Source organism: Tachyglossus aculeatus, chromosome 16 (genome assembly GCF_015852505.1).
Source record: "Tachyglossus aculeatus isolate mTacAcu1 chromosome 16, mTacAcu1.pri, whole genome shotgun sequence".
Taxonomy (NCBI): Eukaryota; Metazoa; Chordata; class Mammalia; order Monotremata; family Tachyglossidae; genus Tachyglossus; species Tachyglossus aculeatus.
The window spans coordinates 43,780,113-43,796,798 of NC_052081.1; the positions used below are offsets into that span (position 1 = coordinate 43,780,113).

At 55.0% G+C, this 16,686-nt stretch overlaps 1 protein-coding gene across 4 annotated transcripts in view; it reads right to left on the reverse strand.

The window, feature by feature from the left end:
• COL16A1 (collagen type XVI alpha 1 chain) overlaps positions 1-15,964 on the reverse strand; it is a 52,910-nt gene extending 36,946 nt beyond the window's left edge. For 3 of the 4 annotated variants that reach the window (XM_038757802.1, XM_038757801.1, XM_038757804.1), the window contains exons 1-8: positions 15,725-15,964; positions 14,082-14,205; positions 9,338-9,412; positions 9,093-9,210; positions 6,276-6,399; positions 3,572-3,847; positions 3,140-3,220; positions 2,288-2,413 (exon numbers count right to left, since the gene is read on the reverse strand). In XM_038757802.1, coding sequence (XP_038613730.1) covers positions 2,288-2,413; positions 3,140-3,220; positions 3,572-3,847; positions 6,276-6,399; positions 9,093-9,210; positions 9,338-9,412; positions 14,082-14,169 — 888 coding nt within the window. In that variant the 5' untranslated portion in view covers positions 14,170-14,205; positions 15,725-15,964. The remainder of the gene's footprint in view (positions 1-2,287; positions 2,414-3,139; positions 3,221-3,571; positions 3,848-6,275; positions 6,400-9,092; positions 9,211-9,337; positions 9,413-14,081; positions 14,206-15,724) is intronic. The other variant, XM_038757803.1, reaches the window with a different exon arrangement.
• Positions 15,965-16,686: the final 722 nt, after the last annotated feature.

A 16,686-nucleotide genomic window follows, 5' to 3' on the forward strand; every position in this document is an offset into this window, starting at 1 on the left:
GCGGGTAGGGATCCTAGGCCCCTCGTAGCCACACAAAGTGTCTATCCCATTGTTCAAGCAGATAGTGATACTGGGCACCTGGCAGTCACACAAGGACAGTGTCCACCCTACTGGCCAAGCAGGCAGGGATGTTGGACACCTGGCAGTCATGCCAGAGCAGTGCCTACACCATTGGCCAAAATAGCGAAGCTCAGGCCGACTGCTGACTATCCCCTTTGCCTTTCCTGCTTCTCTTCCAGTCACTCCCCACCCCCAACTCTTGGGCAAGAACAATCTCTCTCCTCTTCTGTTCCTGAGGATACATTCGCCCCTCCTCTTCCTCCTCCTCCTCCCCCCCATCCCCCGCCACCCCCCACCACTCCCCTCCCCACCCACGTGATGTCTCCATTCCAAAGCGGAAAAAATGAGCCATCCAAGGAGAGGAATCAAAGAGGCTGTGTTGTCGGGAGAGAGAGGCTGGGCACAGTGCCTGGGGGCTGGGGCTGGAGACGAGGGAGTGTTGCCCAGGCAAGGCAGGGGCGAGTCAAGGGGCTCGAGTCTCCTCTTGGACGTTCCTCTCCGTGGCCCCCAAACCCACGTCCTGAGGCTTGGGGAGAGTCTAGCTCCAGCTCTTTTCATTCCCACACCTACCTGCTCCAACCCAAGACAGCAAGGGCTTACCCCTCAGCCTCCCCTACCCAGGCACAGCTGGCTTCCTGGGCACTGACAACCAGTTCAGTGGAATCCCGGGGGCCCTTGGGCAATTTGGGAAAGCCAACGAGAGGCTCTCGGGCTCCCATCTGCCTTGAGTCAACAGCTCTGGCACCTTTGGTCCCAGATGGGCCGGAGGAAGTGCTTGGATGGTACAGGGAATGCCCTGGCACCAACCTCAGTCCAAAGAGCACCCTGCAGCTCTGGCACTGACCCCGGCTCCCTCATGGGCACAAATTGGCTCTTGGTTTCAGCTCCTGGAACTGGCTTCCTGATGACTTAACTGGGCAGAGCCAGGCTGCCAGGGGTAGCCAAGGAGGCCAGCCTGCATTCAGAGCTGGGCAGGTTGGTACCCACATGAAAATGGGTACTGGTTAGCCTCTAGATCCAGTCCCACCTCTCCCAGTGGAATACGATGCCTGGCATAGTCTGGCACAGCTGAGCCATCTTGCCCATCCCTCTGCCCCAGCGTCCAGGCTAGGTCTGAGACACCTGGGCCAGTTCTTTAAGGTGCCAGCCTCTCAGATGTCACCATAGATGTTGGAGCTTCACATGTGCCCACCCTTCCCAGCCAAGGTAAGAGGAGGGTAGAGGTCTGGTGGGAGGACAAATGGAAAATGAGGATTGAGATTTTGAACCCCATTACAGGGATTGTGTCCAACCCAATTTTCTTGTATCCACCCCGGTGCTTAGTACAGCATCTGGCACATAGTAAGTGCTTAACAAATACCATAATTATTATTATTATTATTATTATTATTAAATGCCAGAGATTCTCCAAGGCACAACTGAGTCAACACTTACTCAGCTTGCCTCCACCATGCCCTCCCCAATCCGACTCCTGCCTTCATTCTGTTCCAGCAGAAGGGGGAAAGGGCAGGGAGCGGGGACTCTGAACAAGACAAGAAAGTAGAATCAGGAAGAAAGAAGGGACCTTTAGAGGTCATCACATCCATTCCTCTGCCTCCTGGCTCACCCTCTCCTAACCCAATTCAACTAGACTCTGCAGAGAGAAGGATTCTACAGACTCTCCCTCCCACCCCGTCTGCTCCTCTGCTCCCCCTTTCCCAGCCAAGAGCAGTCCTTCCTGCTGTTTATCCAAAATCCCTCCCAAGGCAGCATCACCCTGCCAGGGGCTGCCAATGGATTCCCTGCTCCTGCTCCAGTAGCCGGGCTTGGGAGGAGTCCCAACTCTGATGGGCTGGGCCTCCGTCCCACCGGCCGCTAGTCCTTCCGCCTTGGCTGCAGAAAGGTTGCAGCACACTGAAGTGACCACATTCCTCCTCTTAAGGGAGCAATCGCTCTGGTCCCTCCCTTCCCACTCCAGCCTCCCTGGATCTCCCGACTCCTGAAGAAAGAGACCAGCTGGGGTCCCTCCGACCCCCTGCCACAAGCCCACAGAAAGCACATCCCATCCCCCCTACCCCTGGCGGGGCCATGTGCACCCTGCCCACTCTGCTAAGACCCCACAGAATACAATTACCCCACCCCACTTCTGCTGCTAGGGTATGTTCCCCCTGCCCAGGGCCCACCCACCCTAATCAGGAGCTCCATATAGCCCCGGGCACCTCCCTGCCTCCTCAACAGGGCATCTCACCTTCCCAACCTGCGACTCCTCGAGGCAGAAGCAGCGGGTATAGACCTTTCCCGTCGTCTGAGGGTTGATCTCGATGAGTTCGTTGTTTTCTGTGTCCCGTCGAGCCTTGGAGGATTCTGGGGGGCACTAAGGAGGGGAAGAGGGGCAAAGAGGCCAGGATTTGCAGCAGTTACTTCCTAGGCCTCTCCAGGACCTCTGTCCTCTCCCCTCACTGAACCTTTCCCCTCACAGTGCCAAAGGTGGGAAAGGTGGTATAATCCCTACTTGGGGTGGTATAATCCCTACTTGGCACCTACCTGGATCTGGGGCCCTTCTGATGCCCCAACTCATCTCCTCCGAATCAACTTCCAATAGTGGAAGCTCCATGTGGGCTGGGGACGTGTTGCTTTCTGATTTTGTACTTCCCAAATGTTAATCAATCGATCAATTAGTAAATCATTTTTATTGAGTGCTTACTATGTGCAGAACACTGTCCTAAGCCCTTGTAAGAGTACAATACAACAGAATTGGCAGACACACTCACTGCCCATAGTCTAGAGGGGCAGACAGACATTGATATTCATTCATTCAATCGTATATGAATAAATAGGTCATTTATAATATATAATCTAAAGATATTTACGTAAGTGCCGTGGAGTTGGGGATGGAGAGAACATCAAGTGTCCAAAGGTCACAGATTGAAGTGCATAGATGATGCAGAAGGGAGAGCATGGTACAGAGTGCTGTCCCCAGCGGGCACTCAATATTGACCACTCCTCCTTCTGCTACTGGTACTACTAGTACTACCACTACTACTTCTCCCCCTCTCCCAGCAGCTTCGCTTTGCCAGCGTGTGCCCTCATGCACCCTCACCCCAGCAGGCGAGATCTCGCAGCAGCCTTCATCCACCACCAGGGCAGCATCGCAGTAGATGTGAGCTTGCTGCAGGTCAAACTGGAGAAGAGGTGAGAGATGAGGAGGGAGGAGAGGACCTGAGCAGATGTGCCCATTGAGGAGCACTGGACCAGGGACTACCCCTAAAGGAAACAGGCCCCTCATCCCACGACTGGGTAGATGACAAGCCAGACCAAGGGCTCAGAGCACGGGCATGGATTGGGACACCTACTGGGCATTCTTGGGCACCGGAGTGCCACACTCAGTGTCCATGCCCAGGAGCACATGGCCCACAGGCAGCAGTCCTCCCCAGAAATGAAGTAGGCCCCTCACCCCCCGACTGGAGAGATACCAACCCAACCCATGAGTTCAGAGTAGGGGGATGGATCAAGACACCCGCTGGGCACTCACAGGCACGGGAGTGCCACGTTCAGCATCTACACCCAGAAGCACATGGCCCTCCAGCAGCAGGCCTTTCCGCGGCCCCAGGGGCCTGGAGGAGACGGATTTGCAGTCCACGTGGGCCGAGGCCACGCGCCCTGCCATGCTCAGTATCAGCTTGTGCCACCGCAGGTCGAACAGAGAGGCCACACCCTTTCCGGAAAAGACAGCCGACGTGTAGTCCCCATCCTGGCCCCGTGCCCGGAGCTCCAGGGTCCGCTCCTTGCCGTTCACCTCTAGGGAGATCTAGGAGACAAAGGGAAGATGGGTTGAAGGAGGCATCAGGGAGGGGTGGGGTAAGGGAAGAAGGAGAGAGATTTCACCTTCTCTCCTCACTGCTAACACAGCTTCCAACAGGGGCCTTCTTACCAGCCCCTTGCCTCTCTCCTCTCCCTAATCCCTGCTCTCCCAGACTTCTCTGGTCTCCTGCTCTCTGCATCTCTGGCCCCTGATATTGCTGGTCTCCTGCTCTCTGCTTCCCTGATCTCTGTACTCTCTGGACCTTTAATAATAAAAATAATAATTGTGGTATTTGTTAAGCGCTTACTATGTGCCAGGCACTGTACTAAGCACTGGGATGAATACAAGCAAATCAGGTTGGACACAGTCCCTGTCCCACGTGGGGCTCACAGTCTCAATCCCCATTTTACAGATGAGGTAACAGGCATAGAGAGGTGGAGTGACTTGCCCAAGGTCACACAGCAGAGAAGTGGCAGAGCCAGGATTAGAACTCATGACCTCCTGGCTCCAAGAGCTGTGCTTTATCCACTACATTATGCTGCTTCTCTTGGTCTTTGATCTCCTGGGTCTCCTCGTTTCTAATCTCTCTGGCCTCTTGCTCTCTGCTGCTCTGCTTTCTGATATCTTTGGCCTCCTACTCTCTGCTTTTCTGATCTCTGTACTCTCTGGTCTCTTGGTCTTTGATCTCCTGGTCTCTGATCTCTGCTGCTCTGGTCTCCTCATCTCTGATGTCCTGTTCTTTAATCTGTCTGGTTTCCTGCTCTTTCCCCACTAACCCTCTGCACAAGGAACAACCTTCCTCCTCCTTCCCTTTAATAATCAACCACCCAGACACCTCCCCAAGAAATCTTCCTGAATTAACCACTCCCATTCTCCAACAAACCAGCACAATCCATGACTCACACCTCCCCTTAGACTCAATCATATCTTTACCAGATCTTTTTGGACACAAATAAGTTAACCAATGAGCCAACTATTCTTATCTCATGTTTCATCATCATCCAGCACTTAGAACAGGGCTTTGCACATAGTAAGCGCTTAATAAATGCCATTATAAAAAAAAAAAACAAACCCATCCCCAATTCTGAACCCAGCTGTAGGGAGCGTAGCATGATCTTGTGGAGAGAGCACAAAACTGGGAGTCAGAACACCTGGATTCTAACCCCAGCTCTGCCAATAGCCTGCTGCATGACCATGGGCAGGCTGCTCTACTTCTCCGTGCCTCAGTTTCCTCGAAAGAAAACTAAAGATAATAGACCTGCTCTCCCTACTTTTTAGGCTGTGGTTCATGAGGGACAGGGACAGCGGCCGATCCGATTTTCTTGCACCTACCCCATTGCTTAGTGCAGTGCTTGGTGCATGAGTGTTTAGTTAATAGCACATCTCTGTCCCTGACCCTAGCCTCAAGCCCCATAGCAACTGAAACTATTGACAGGTTGGGTTTGAGTTTTGGAACTGCTGGTGGATTCGGCCGACGACTTCAGATATTTGATTCAGGAGATTAGCTGTTCCCGACAGCGACCGGCTACTGGCGGGTCTGAGGGCTTCTGCCAGATCAAGGGGGAGGTCTGTTTGTCTGTCTCTCTGTCTGTCTATCTGTCCTCCCCTGCCCCCTGGGGCCTTATGTCACAGTCCTGCACAGGATTCAGCGAGAGAGGGCAAGCTGACTGACAACTAAGGAGGCAAAAGCCAAGACCCAGAGGCAGGAAGGTGAAGCCCACCAGTCTGGGGAGCCTAGCCCTGGGGAGAGGGTCCTTGGGAAATTGGGGTGGTATCCCAGCTAGGGGACCTGCAGCTTCCCCTTACCTGTCCCCATAAGATTATGCTGCATCACATTATCGGGTTGGTCTCTAGGCATACCCAGCCTCAGAGATGGCCTTTTTTTTTTTTTTTACCAATGGTATTTGTTAAGCACTTACTATGGGTCAAGCACTGTTCCAAATACTGGGGTAGATACTAATCGATCAGGTTGGACAGAGTCCCTGTCCCACATTGGAGTCACAGTCTAAGTTGGAGAGAGGGTAGGTATTGAATCTCCATTTTAAATTTGAGAAGACTGAGGCACAGAGAAGTTAAAAGACTTTCCCAAGGCCACAAAGCAGGTAAGTGATGGAGCACAGATTGGAAACCTGGTCCTCGAACTCCCAGGCCTGTGCTCTTTCCACTAGGCCATGAAGCTTCCCACGCTGCTGCCTTGACTTCCTTCCAGCACAGGTACCTCCTGGCTGCCAACTGTGCCAGCCAGGGCCTGGGCTTGGGGAGATGGGCTTGGGGGTGGGTGAGGCTGATGTGGGGGAGAGGTCTCTGTGCCAGTCAGAGTTCCCAGTTCTGTACCTGGGGGTGTAGAGGATAGAGGGATGAGGAGAGAGGGAGACGGAGTGGGGAAAACAGTGGGGTGATGAGAAGGGGGAACAAGGGGGTCTGCCAGCCTCACCTGGGGGTAGCCCTGCTTGTCCGTCACCTGGAACAGGTACCAAGTCTCCTTGCTCGTCTGCCTCTTCAGCAGCAGCGTCAGCACCAGGACAAACTCAGTCGGGAGCCCCTCGGGGAACACCTGCCTAGGAGCAGGAGGGACCAGGATATAGGCTGAGATCCCCAGTGCCCCAGGTCTCCTCCAGGAGCCTAACCTCCATCCCTCCCACTGCAACTCCAGCTAATCCCTTTTGTTCTGCCCTGGGGCTGTTCCTTCTGCTCCCTTCCTTTCAGCTTTCCCCAGATGCCAGGCAAAGTTTCCCAGGCAATCTAGCAAATGCCCGGGGTGGGGGGGGGGGGGGGGGGCAGTAAGAAAGTGCGGACCACTGGACGCTGCTCAGTGCCAGGTTGGAGATGAAGGAGCCCCCTCCCCCTCAGTCCCCACCCCAGCTCCAGCCAGGGCCCCCAGGGATCTCCTGATGGCAAAGTTGGAGAATCCTGGAGAAGGTTCTGGCAGTGAGCCAGGCCAGTGACAGGCAGAGGATATGAAGCCTCTTATCGGAGTCAACCTCTCCCAGCCCCATCCATCACTACGATGCAGATAGGAAATTCCACTCACTGGCCTCAGGCTGGACACGACTCTGGATTTATACTGCTGGAGAGGCCCTTGACCTCAGCACCAGCCGGGGAGGGAGAGAAGGAGGGAGGGCAGGAGTGAACAAGGGAAGGAGAGAAAGAGGGAAGGCAAGAACAAGGGAAGAAGAGAATGAGGGTAGGAAAGAACGAGGGAAGAGAATGAGGGAAGGAGGGAAAGAGAGATTGAGGGAAGAAGAGGAGAGAGGCAAGGCAGAAAGACTAGGGTGACAGGTCTATGATGGCTTATTGGGGGCGGGGGGAAGGTAGGACTCTTAAAGGTCCACCCATAACCCCAAGCCTGTGCCTGAAGCCCACACTGTCCTGGACCCTCCCACCTCCTGACACCTTTGCTCCAAGCTGCTGCATCCTGCCCTTGGTTGGAAAGCTGGACACTTGAGGATGAGGCGACAGGAGATGTGAGCGGGATAGGAATGCTCCAGTGAGCCGAGTTTGCCTGCCTCCCCAACCTCTGGCAGAAGAAGGGTGGGCATAGTGAAGAGTGGCCCAGCTAGCCCTTCCAGGCAAGAGCTCCCAGCAGCCCCAGAAGGGTATCAGAAGGTTCTGGAAGCCCGGGCTGGCTGGAGAGGAAGTTTGTAGGACTATATGATACCATCCTATGGTCCCCACTCCGAGGTATCAAAATGTCATTTTGTTTGTGTTCTCTCTCTCTTTCTCCCCGCTCCACAGCACTATTTATCTATGCATCTTTAATTGGTTTTAACGTCTGTCTCTCCCTCTAGACTACAAGCTCATAGTACGCCAGGAACATATCTACCAACTCTGTTGTACTGTACTCTTCCAAGCATTTAGTACAGTGCTCTGCACACAGTAAGTGCTCAATAAATATCACTGACGGTGACAATGATAATGATATAAATCCAAAGCCAGTGCAGGCATGAGAATCGAGAGATCTGGGTTCTAGCCCAAGCCCTGCCCCTGGTGTACTATGTCTTTACTGTCTCTGAGTCTCAGTTTCCTCACCTGTAAAATGGAGTCGAGATGCCTGCTTCTCAACCTCTCACACTGAGACCCATGTAGTCAGGGACTGTGTCCTCTCTAGTTCTCCTGCACCTCCCCTCAGCACTGCATGCAGCGCTTATCACATGGTAAATGTTCAATAAATGCCATCACTATGGTGATGATTATCTAACACACATAAAATCAGACACACAGACACTGACACATACACATCTCTTGGTGCCCAAAAACTTGGATCCACAACATGGCCAGCCCACACCCAGAAAAACAAAAGCACAGCCTGACCCACATCTGGATGCTGAAGTCCCCTTACAATCACAATTACTCACACTCCCATGTTCATTCACAAACACACACACACACACACACCAGCATGCAGGAGGGAACGCCCACCCTCAGAGATTCACTTGAATCTCTTCAGCTCCTGAAGTGATAAAAAAAAAAATGCTCCTAGCAGCCCTGTCCCCTGGACCTCTCCATCCCAGGCTGGGGGGCAGGAGGCAGGGGGAGGAGGGGTTGAGGAGAGCCCCCAGGGAGTTGGGGTCGGCACAGTGGAGGTTCCACTGTGTAGACACCCCTGAGTTGGGCCAAGTCTGGAGTCGATGGCCCCTGGGGGCAGGGCGGGGGCGGCCCAACACTCCACAGCCACCCGGATGCTCTTACACAAACCCCTGGCCCCTGGCCCAGCCACCGGGGTAGTGTTTCCTCTCCCGCCTCCACAGACTCCCCTGGACACTGACCCGGGCACAGGACACCTGCGGGCGGCCCAGCAGGTGGTGTCAGGGCCCCACTGCCAGGGGAATGACTCCCGGAGACGCCCACACTGGGACCCCGGCCTGCCCTTCCCAGTGGCCCTGGTAGGCCAGGAATGGTGTGTCAGGGATGGGCATGCAGCTTCGTGTTTATCTGGCTCCCAGCTCTCAACCCCACACTCAAATCAGGCACAGCCCCTCAGTGACCAGCTCCTGGGGGAGCCCCCCAACAACCACAAGACCACAAAAACTATCATAAAAAAGAAGATCTATAGCCACCCAGCACCCCTTTGAGTGCCCTTCCATTCCCAGTTTGAGAGTCTGACCCCACCCCTTATTTGAGGAGAGGAGCTGCAGGCTTGGGAAGGGAGGGTTGGCTGCCTGGCGCTGAGGCAGTGGAACAGCTAAAATGACCCCTCCAGACACGAGGATCATGAAAGATCCCTCATTTGGGTGTGCCTAAGGGCACTCACTCTGTCGGCTGTGCCAGCGGGGCACTGCCCAGCCGAAGGATGAGGGGGCCTTTGGGGTTTCGGATTTTCTTGATGGCCGAGGTCTTCATGAGGGCAAACCGCTTGATGAGATTGAAGCCTGTGGGAAGAGAAAAGGAGGGGAAACCATACGGCCAGCCCCCCAAGTGCACCTCGCTTCTGCTCCCTACAGTAGGCATAGCCAGGGCTGAAGTAGCACAGGACCTGAGAGAGCAGGGACCACTCACCTGTCACATTGGCCAAGGGATCGCTACTGTGCTCCAACTTCAATCCTTCCTTCTGTGAGCTTGGGCACCGCTCTCCTGGAAAATAGCCAGTGTGGACATCAGCCTCTGCCCCTTCTTCAGGGCAGATCAGAGGGCCATGGGCACACCCAATGGGACACTAAGGGCAACACAGAACAAGGTCACTGAGATTTGGGGAAGCAAACAGGAAAGAGGGGTGGACACTTTCTCATCTTCTTTAACTCCCTCATCTCCTTGCTGAGGAAAGGGGCTGGGGGCTGGGACTAGGGGTATGAGAATGGATGCTGGGGGAGGGACTGGGTCTGTGGGCATGGGCATGGGGTTTGGAGATACAGTTAGGGATTGGGGACTGGAGTGGAGGAGGGAGCTGCTAAAACTGCTGAAGGGCTGGAAAAGCTGAGAGAACTGGAGCCAAGGTAAAGGACCCGGAGCTGCAGGCTCAATCCCAGAAACTCAGTTTCCACCAAAGAAGCAGGATGGGGAATGTCAGGAGTGCCAGAGTGCCACAACCAGCCCATGCCCAGAGCCCCCGCAGGCCTTCCACACAGACCTGGAGGAAGCAGGACTCTGGACCTGAGCCCATCCTTCTTCAGGGGATGAGCTCCAGGCTTGTTTGCATCCTGTCCTGGCTTAATGAAAAGAGTAAGCAGACCCAAGGCTTGAGTCTCAGCAAAACCTCTGGACTACTGTGTGACCCTCGACAAGTCACTTAACCTCTCTGGGACTAGGTTTCTTCATATGTACAATGGGGATAAAATAGACTGGGACTGTGAGACTGTGTCTGATATGATAACTGAATTTACTATAGCATTCAACACAGATAGACTCATAATAAATGCCACTCATTATTATTATTGCATGGCTCAGTGGAAAGAGCCCGGGCTTTGGAGTCAGAGGTCATGGGTTCGAATCCCCACTCTGCCAATTTTCAGCTGTGTGACTTTGGGTGAGTCACTTAACTTCTCTGGGCCTCAGTTACCTCATCTGTAAAATGGGGATGAAGACTGTGAGGCTCCGTGGGACAACCTGATCACCTTGTAACCTCCCCAGCGCTTAGAACAGTGCTTTGCACATAGTAAGCACTTAACAAATGCCATCACTATTATTATTACCTTTTATTAATAATAATAATAATTATTATTATTATTATTCTGTTCACTAATATCCTAAAGACCCTGACCCTAAGAAGAAGGCCAAAATGTGTGTGTGCATCCCATGGACATCGGCTGGTTCGGGTCACCTGGGCAGTGGGGGGTTGTGAGCCCCAAGTAGAACAGAAAGAACAGAGACTGAGTCCAACCTAATTAACTTGTACCTACCCCAGTGCTTAGAACAGTGTTTGACACATAGTAAGTGCTTAACAAATGCCATTAAGAAAGAAGAAGAAGAAAGGGGGCCTCATTCTCCATGGGTCCAAGTGCACATCTGCATCCAGAGGGGACCATCAGCTCTCCTTCCCTGGGTGGTGAGGACTCAGCCTCAGCGTGAAGGCCATGTGTTCCTCCTGTTATTGCCGCTTCCCCTCCACCCCTGGAAGATCCCTCGCCAGCTTCTGTCCCACCTGGGTCCTGCTGGCATTGACGACCAACTTCCCAGGTCTCCTCTCAGGATGCTCAAGTATATTCCACCCCAGCTTCCTCCCCGCCAGCCCCATGGGGGTGAGGAAGGCTCCCGGCAGGGAGAAGAGCCTAAGCAGGAGATCCTAAGCAGGAGAGAAGCAGCGTGGCTCAGTGAAAAGAGCGCGGGCTTTGGAGTCAGAGGTCATGGGTTCAAATCCCAACTCCACCAATTGTCAGCTGTGTGACTTTGGGCAAGTCACTTAACTTCTCTGTGCCTCAGTTCCCTCATCTGTAAAATGGGGATGAAGACTGTGAGCCCCATGTGGGACAACCTGATCACCTTGTAACCTCCCCAGTGCTCAGAACAGTGCTTTGCACGCAGTGAGCGCTTAATAAATACCATTATTATTATTATTATCTCCATGGCGGTGGAGGTAGCGAGGCTCATGGAAAACCTTTCCTGGGTGGGGAACAGGGAAGGGGACCAGGGTACCCTCTGGTAGAGAAGCCCTTGGGGATCCCACTCTGTGCGGCGGGTGCCCTCTGGCTGGGGCCACTCTGCAGAGCCCTGGACAGTCTCTCAGGGGCTGTTCTGGTGGGACCTAATGAGCCCTCTCCCCTTCCCAACCAGGGGAGCTCCTGAGGCCCAGTCCTGGTCCTGAGGTGTCCAGTGGCTCTTGGCCACCCTAACCCAGCCTGCAGGAGGGCCTTTACCTTTAAGCCTTAAGGCCATAGGTGGGAGACCCTACCACTCCCTCCTGCAGACCACTTCCCAGGGCACATGCACCCAAGCACATAAACACACACACACACACACACACACACACACACACACGCATGCATGTATGCCCTCCTCCAAGATCCCAGTCAGCCCTCACAGCCTCTCTCCAGATATGTGTCTGTCTTATTGGCCCTCTCTTCCCCTCTTCTCCTCCTACTCTAGCCCTCATTGTCCTCTCTCTCTCTCTGCTTGATCCTCTCTGCATCTCTTGGTATCTCTATGTGTGCATGTCACTGTGTGAGTGTGTGTGTGTGTGTGTCTGTCTGTCTGTGTGCTTGCCTCTATTTGGGGCCCGGAGCCAATCATTCCTTCTGGGCTTTCCCAGCCTGTGGTCAGGCAAAGGAGGATAAGAAGGAGGTGGAGCCAACTGGCTCCAGGACAGGGAGGCTCTGGGCATTCATGTGGGGAGGAGATGTCCGGCAGGCAGGGAGCTAACCTCAGCCTACCAAAGGATGAGCAGCGACAGAGGGGGAGGCCAAGATCAACTTTCCTCCATTTCCATTTTAGGATACGATAAAGGGACTGTGGGCTTTGCCGGCAGCAAAAGGGATCTGGGTTAGACTTCAGATAGGACTTCCTCTTTTTAAGGGATGACCCCGATTGAGTGGAGCTTGGGGGTGAATGACTCAGTAGGGAATTGGAGAAAAAGGAGAGGCAAGTCACATAAGGGCTGCCACAGGTGAGGTCCTGCCCAGATGGCAGGAGTGGAGGGGGGACAAGGGGAAAACAGAGGATGTGATGACCTGTTCGTCTCTGGGCAGAGGTCTCTTGGGTCCATATGACTAGGGGAAATCAGAGGGAGCCCCAGAACAAGGCCCAGGCCTAGTGCCGCCCCCTCAGTGGCTGGCGTCAGCGGTGTGGGGGCATGAGTCACGGCTGGCCTGCTGCCCGGATTCTTTACAGATGTGGGAATGAGCGGCTCTGGGCCTTGGGGGGACCGGGTAAGGGAGGAGAGAGCAAGGCAGAGATGCATCGGCATACGCTCAACTTCCCGGTCCTCAGAGCACCCACCCGGGACTCCAGATTCTTGGCCTCCCAGGAGGGCAACTTGAAGACCTACCCTACGGGCAAGGCAGAAAAATCAAGCATTTACACTGGCATCTGGGAAGCTGACAGGATGGGGTGGCTTACTTCCAGTACCTGTGGGCACTGCTTCCGATCTTATCTCCCCAGGCACTGTGCCCAGACACTGCTTAACCCTCTGCTGGCCCATCCCTGGTGCCCAAGGGGCTGAAGGTGAGCCCCTGGGCCCCCTCCCCCAGTCCCAAACATACTGGCAACATGAACCTCTCCGACTCTGTGCTAGGCTACTGGACCCTGTTGAAACCCATAGGCGTGACCACCTAGGGTCAGGTGGGAGCCCCCCTATCCAGTGAAAGCTGGGGAGGGAGTTGGTGGGAGAAGAGAGAATGCCCACATCTCTCCAACCCTCCCAGATTCCCTACCCCTCCCACCCAAGAAAATGTGTGGTGGCTCAGATCCTGTTGGCACCAACGGCATATGCTGCAGAGGAGGCTGGGATGGGCAAGAACACTTCCACTCTGCCACGCACACACACCCTCATACACACACACACACACACACACACACACACACCCTGTTAAATGCATTCCATCTCACACACACCCCTTCATTCATTCGGCTCTTGGGTCGAAGGTGTACGACATACAGAGACCTTACAGCGCCCCCGACTGCCAAATATGCACATTTGTGTACACCATCATACATAGACCCTGTATTGATGTCTGTATCAAGGAGTCACATTTGTGGACATACATGCAAGCTACCAGATATATGTATATTCATTTTCATATTCTCTCTCTCTCTCTCTCTCTCTCTCTCTCTCTCTCTCTCTCTCTCTGTCTCTCTCCTGAAGATTAAGCCCGGTCCTTGGCAGCTGGGCCAAGGAAATGGACAAAAGTCCCCTCTCCTGCCCCCCACCCCACCTTCCTCTTCAGTCCATGCCTGCCACCAACCAATCAGTCAGTCATCTTTATTGAGCACTCACTATGTGCAGAGCATTGTACTAAGCATTTGGGAAAGTACAATACAACAAAAAACAGACATGTTCCCTGCCCACCATGAGCTTACAGTCTAGAGGGGGAGAGAGATGTAAATATAAATAATTACAGATAGGTGCATAAGTGCTGTGGGGCTGGGAGGTAGGGATGAATAAAGGGAGCAAGTCAGGGTGATGCAGAATAAAGTGGGAGGAGAGGAAAGGAGGGCTTAGTCAGAGAAGGCCTCTTGGAGGAGATGTGCCTTATGATAAGACTTTGAATGGGGGCAGAGTATAACTGTCTGTCAGATATGAGGAGGGAGGACATTCCACCAGACATTTCAAGAAGAAAAGCAGAGGATGGGCCTAGTTGGCTTGTTCACTTACCTGCTGCTGCTGCTGCCACCGCCGACTCAGCCCTGCAACAGCCCCACAGCCCTGTCAGCCAGAGGCCCAGTGCCCACGGGGCCCACATGTTGTCCTGGGTGGCCCAGAGACTATCCTGAATGGCCTGTGACAGAGAAAGACCAACTCAAACCCAGCCTCATGCTAACATGTATGTGCACATGTGCCACATGTACCCGGCTTCACCCACACGGGCAGCCCAGCATGATTCCACACACGGGCCAACATCAGGCAGAAACCCCAGAACCCTTGGGATCCCAGAAGCCCGGATCAGAAGTCAGCATGGGAGCCAGGCCGGGCACCTGCTGCTCTGATCCTCCACTTGCCCCACCCCTCCACTCTGTTGCCTTCCTGGCCCTCTGAACCCATCTACAGCAGGGAGCCTCTCCCAGAGGATCCAGAGAGGGCACTGGGTTGGCTATATCCTGTTGGACCCCTGGCAAGTTTCTGCCACCCACTGGATGCTCTCCACTTCAGGGCCTTCTGGAAAGAGTTGAGGGTTTGGGCAGAGGGGCTCCATGACCACCACTGCCCAGGGCCCAGTGCTGACTGCCCAACAAGCATTGGCCTCAAGAACACTGGGGCCAGGCGCCAGGGCTGAGGGCATACAAAGAACCAGCCTGCAGTGAGAAGGGGAGGGGAGACTACTTGAAGGCGCCAGGCCCCACTACCAGCCCTCTCACCCTGATATATGAACCTCTTTAGTTTTATTAAACCTTGATTGATGCCCAGCGATAAAATAAATATATCACCATTTCCTCACCTGCTTGACCAACCCAGAATCAACCAGGACTCCATCTCTAGAGGCCCCTCGTGGGCCACCCCTGGCACCCTGCGGTCCTACGTGCACAAGGCCAGGGGAGAGTGGTCGTGAGCCGAATCCCCTCTTGGCCTGACCCCTGGAAGGCTCTGGAGGTCATTTTGCCCACCACCTTGCCTCCTAACACTCAATTCAGTCAGTAAGAGAGTTTAAAGGGGAGGGGATTTGTCTGCCTCTTTTGTTTACCTTCCTTAGGTCTCACCTAAATCCATCTTGCTTGCACCTTGGGCGATTTTCTCCTGGTCTTCCCTCAGTTGAGATAGAAGACATCAGGTAACTTTTCTCCAAGTAACCCAAGATCCCTTTCTGCTTTCTCCCAGCCCAGCCTTGCTTGACTCCTTTCCCTGCCTCTCCTCTTACCCTAATCCTCCACCTCCCTATCCCCACAAAACTGCAGAATCCAGAATGGGGCCCCAGGCTTCTGGCCAGGGTCCTGGCCAATAGAGGCCCGGCCAATAGAGGCCCGCCTTACGGTTGGACTGTAAACCCCGGGGGGCAATGTGGATACGTGTGGAGGTACGAACATGTGTGTACATGTGGCAGCCAACATGCTTGTCTTCCTGTCCTCTGGCAGCCCAGATCCCCACCCCCAAACATCTGGTTTCCCCTGGCGCCTCTCCGAGCTCCTTGGAGAGCAGTGCCAGCCTAACCCCTACCCTCCTCACCACCCTAGACTCTGGAGTCCCCTCTAGGGCCCCCGGGGTGGACGAAGAGAGCGATCCGAGGCCCAGCTTCGGGGATGGAGGGCGGGAAGAAGACCCCCTGGGGGGGCAGGCGGGGAGTGGGAAACTAGTCCCCAGCTTACCTGTCGGACCCCAAATTCAGGCAGACACCCCAATCCACCCGGGGTCCCTCTGGGCCGCCCGGTTCATCCTGCCCCGGTCCAGGGGAGAGAGAGAAGGCCGGAGCGGGGCCTCGGTTTCCCAAAGCCCCGATGGCGCTGCTCTGTCCTGCCCGGCCCGGCCTGGCCCGTTCCCGCCGCGCCCGAGACTGACGGGAGAGAGAAGCGAGAAGGGGCTGAGCCTCGGAGAGAGGCTTGGGGCGCTGCCAGGACCAACCCCCCGCCCCGGCGGAGCGCAGACGGGGCAATGTAATCAAAGGCAGCTGCGGCGGCGGGCCGGGACAGACCGGGGGTGTGAGCTGGGGGCGGGGGAACGGGGATGTGTGTGTGGTGGGGGACAGTTGGAAGAACTAGCGGGGGGAAAAAGTGGGAATCGCCCCCTTCCACCACCACCACCACTCCAGGCTCGGTTAGACGAGGTCCCCTCCCAATTTCCACCGCCCTGTCACCCCCTGTCTCCTCTCCGGTCCCGAGTCAGCCCTCCCCCAATTCCTCCCGCCCAGGTGGGGGGCTTTGGGGGAGTCGCGGAGCACGGCGCAATCCACACTGCTGAGTCCCACGGTATGCGTGGGCAGGAGGGGGGCTCTGGCCCTTTAAAGCCTAGAGGATGAAACTTTGTGGGGAGAGGTCCCAAAAGAACGCGGTGACCGTTTAAGAGAAGATATTGCAGAGCCTCCCCCTCCCCCGGCTTTGGGGGTGGCGCCCCGTGACGTGGCCGCCGCCCAAACCCCGGTGGTCTGGTATTTTCCGACCTCTCAGCTCCTTGACCACAAACTCCTTCTTCTCCAAAGCCTCAGGCTTCGTCGCTCCGGGGAGACCGGAGCTTCCTGGATAGCGGCTCCCTCCCGCTCTTTTGGGGTTAACCTCTTTCTTCCCCAGAAGCCCCCTCCCCCGGCGCTGATCGAGTCATCCCCTGCAGCAGGCGG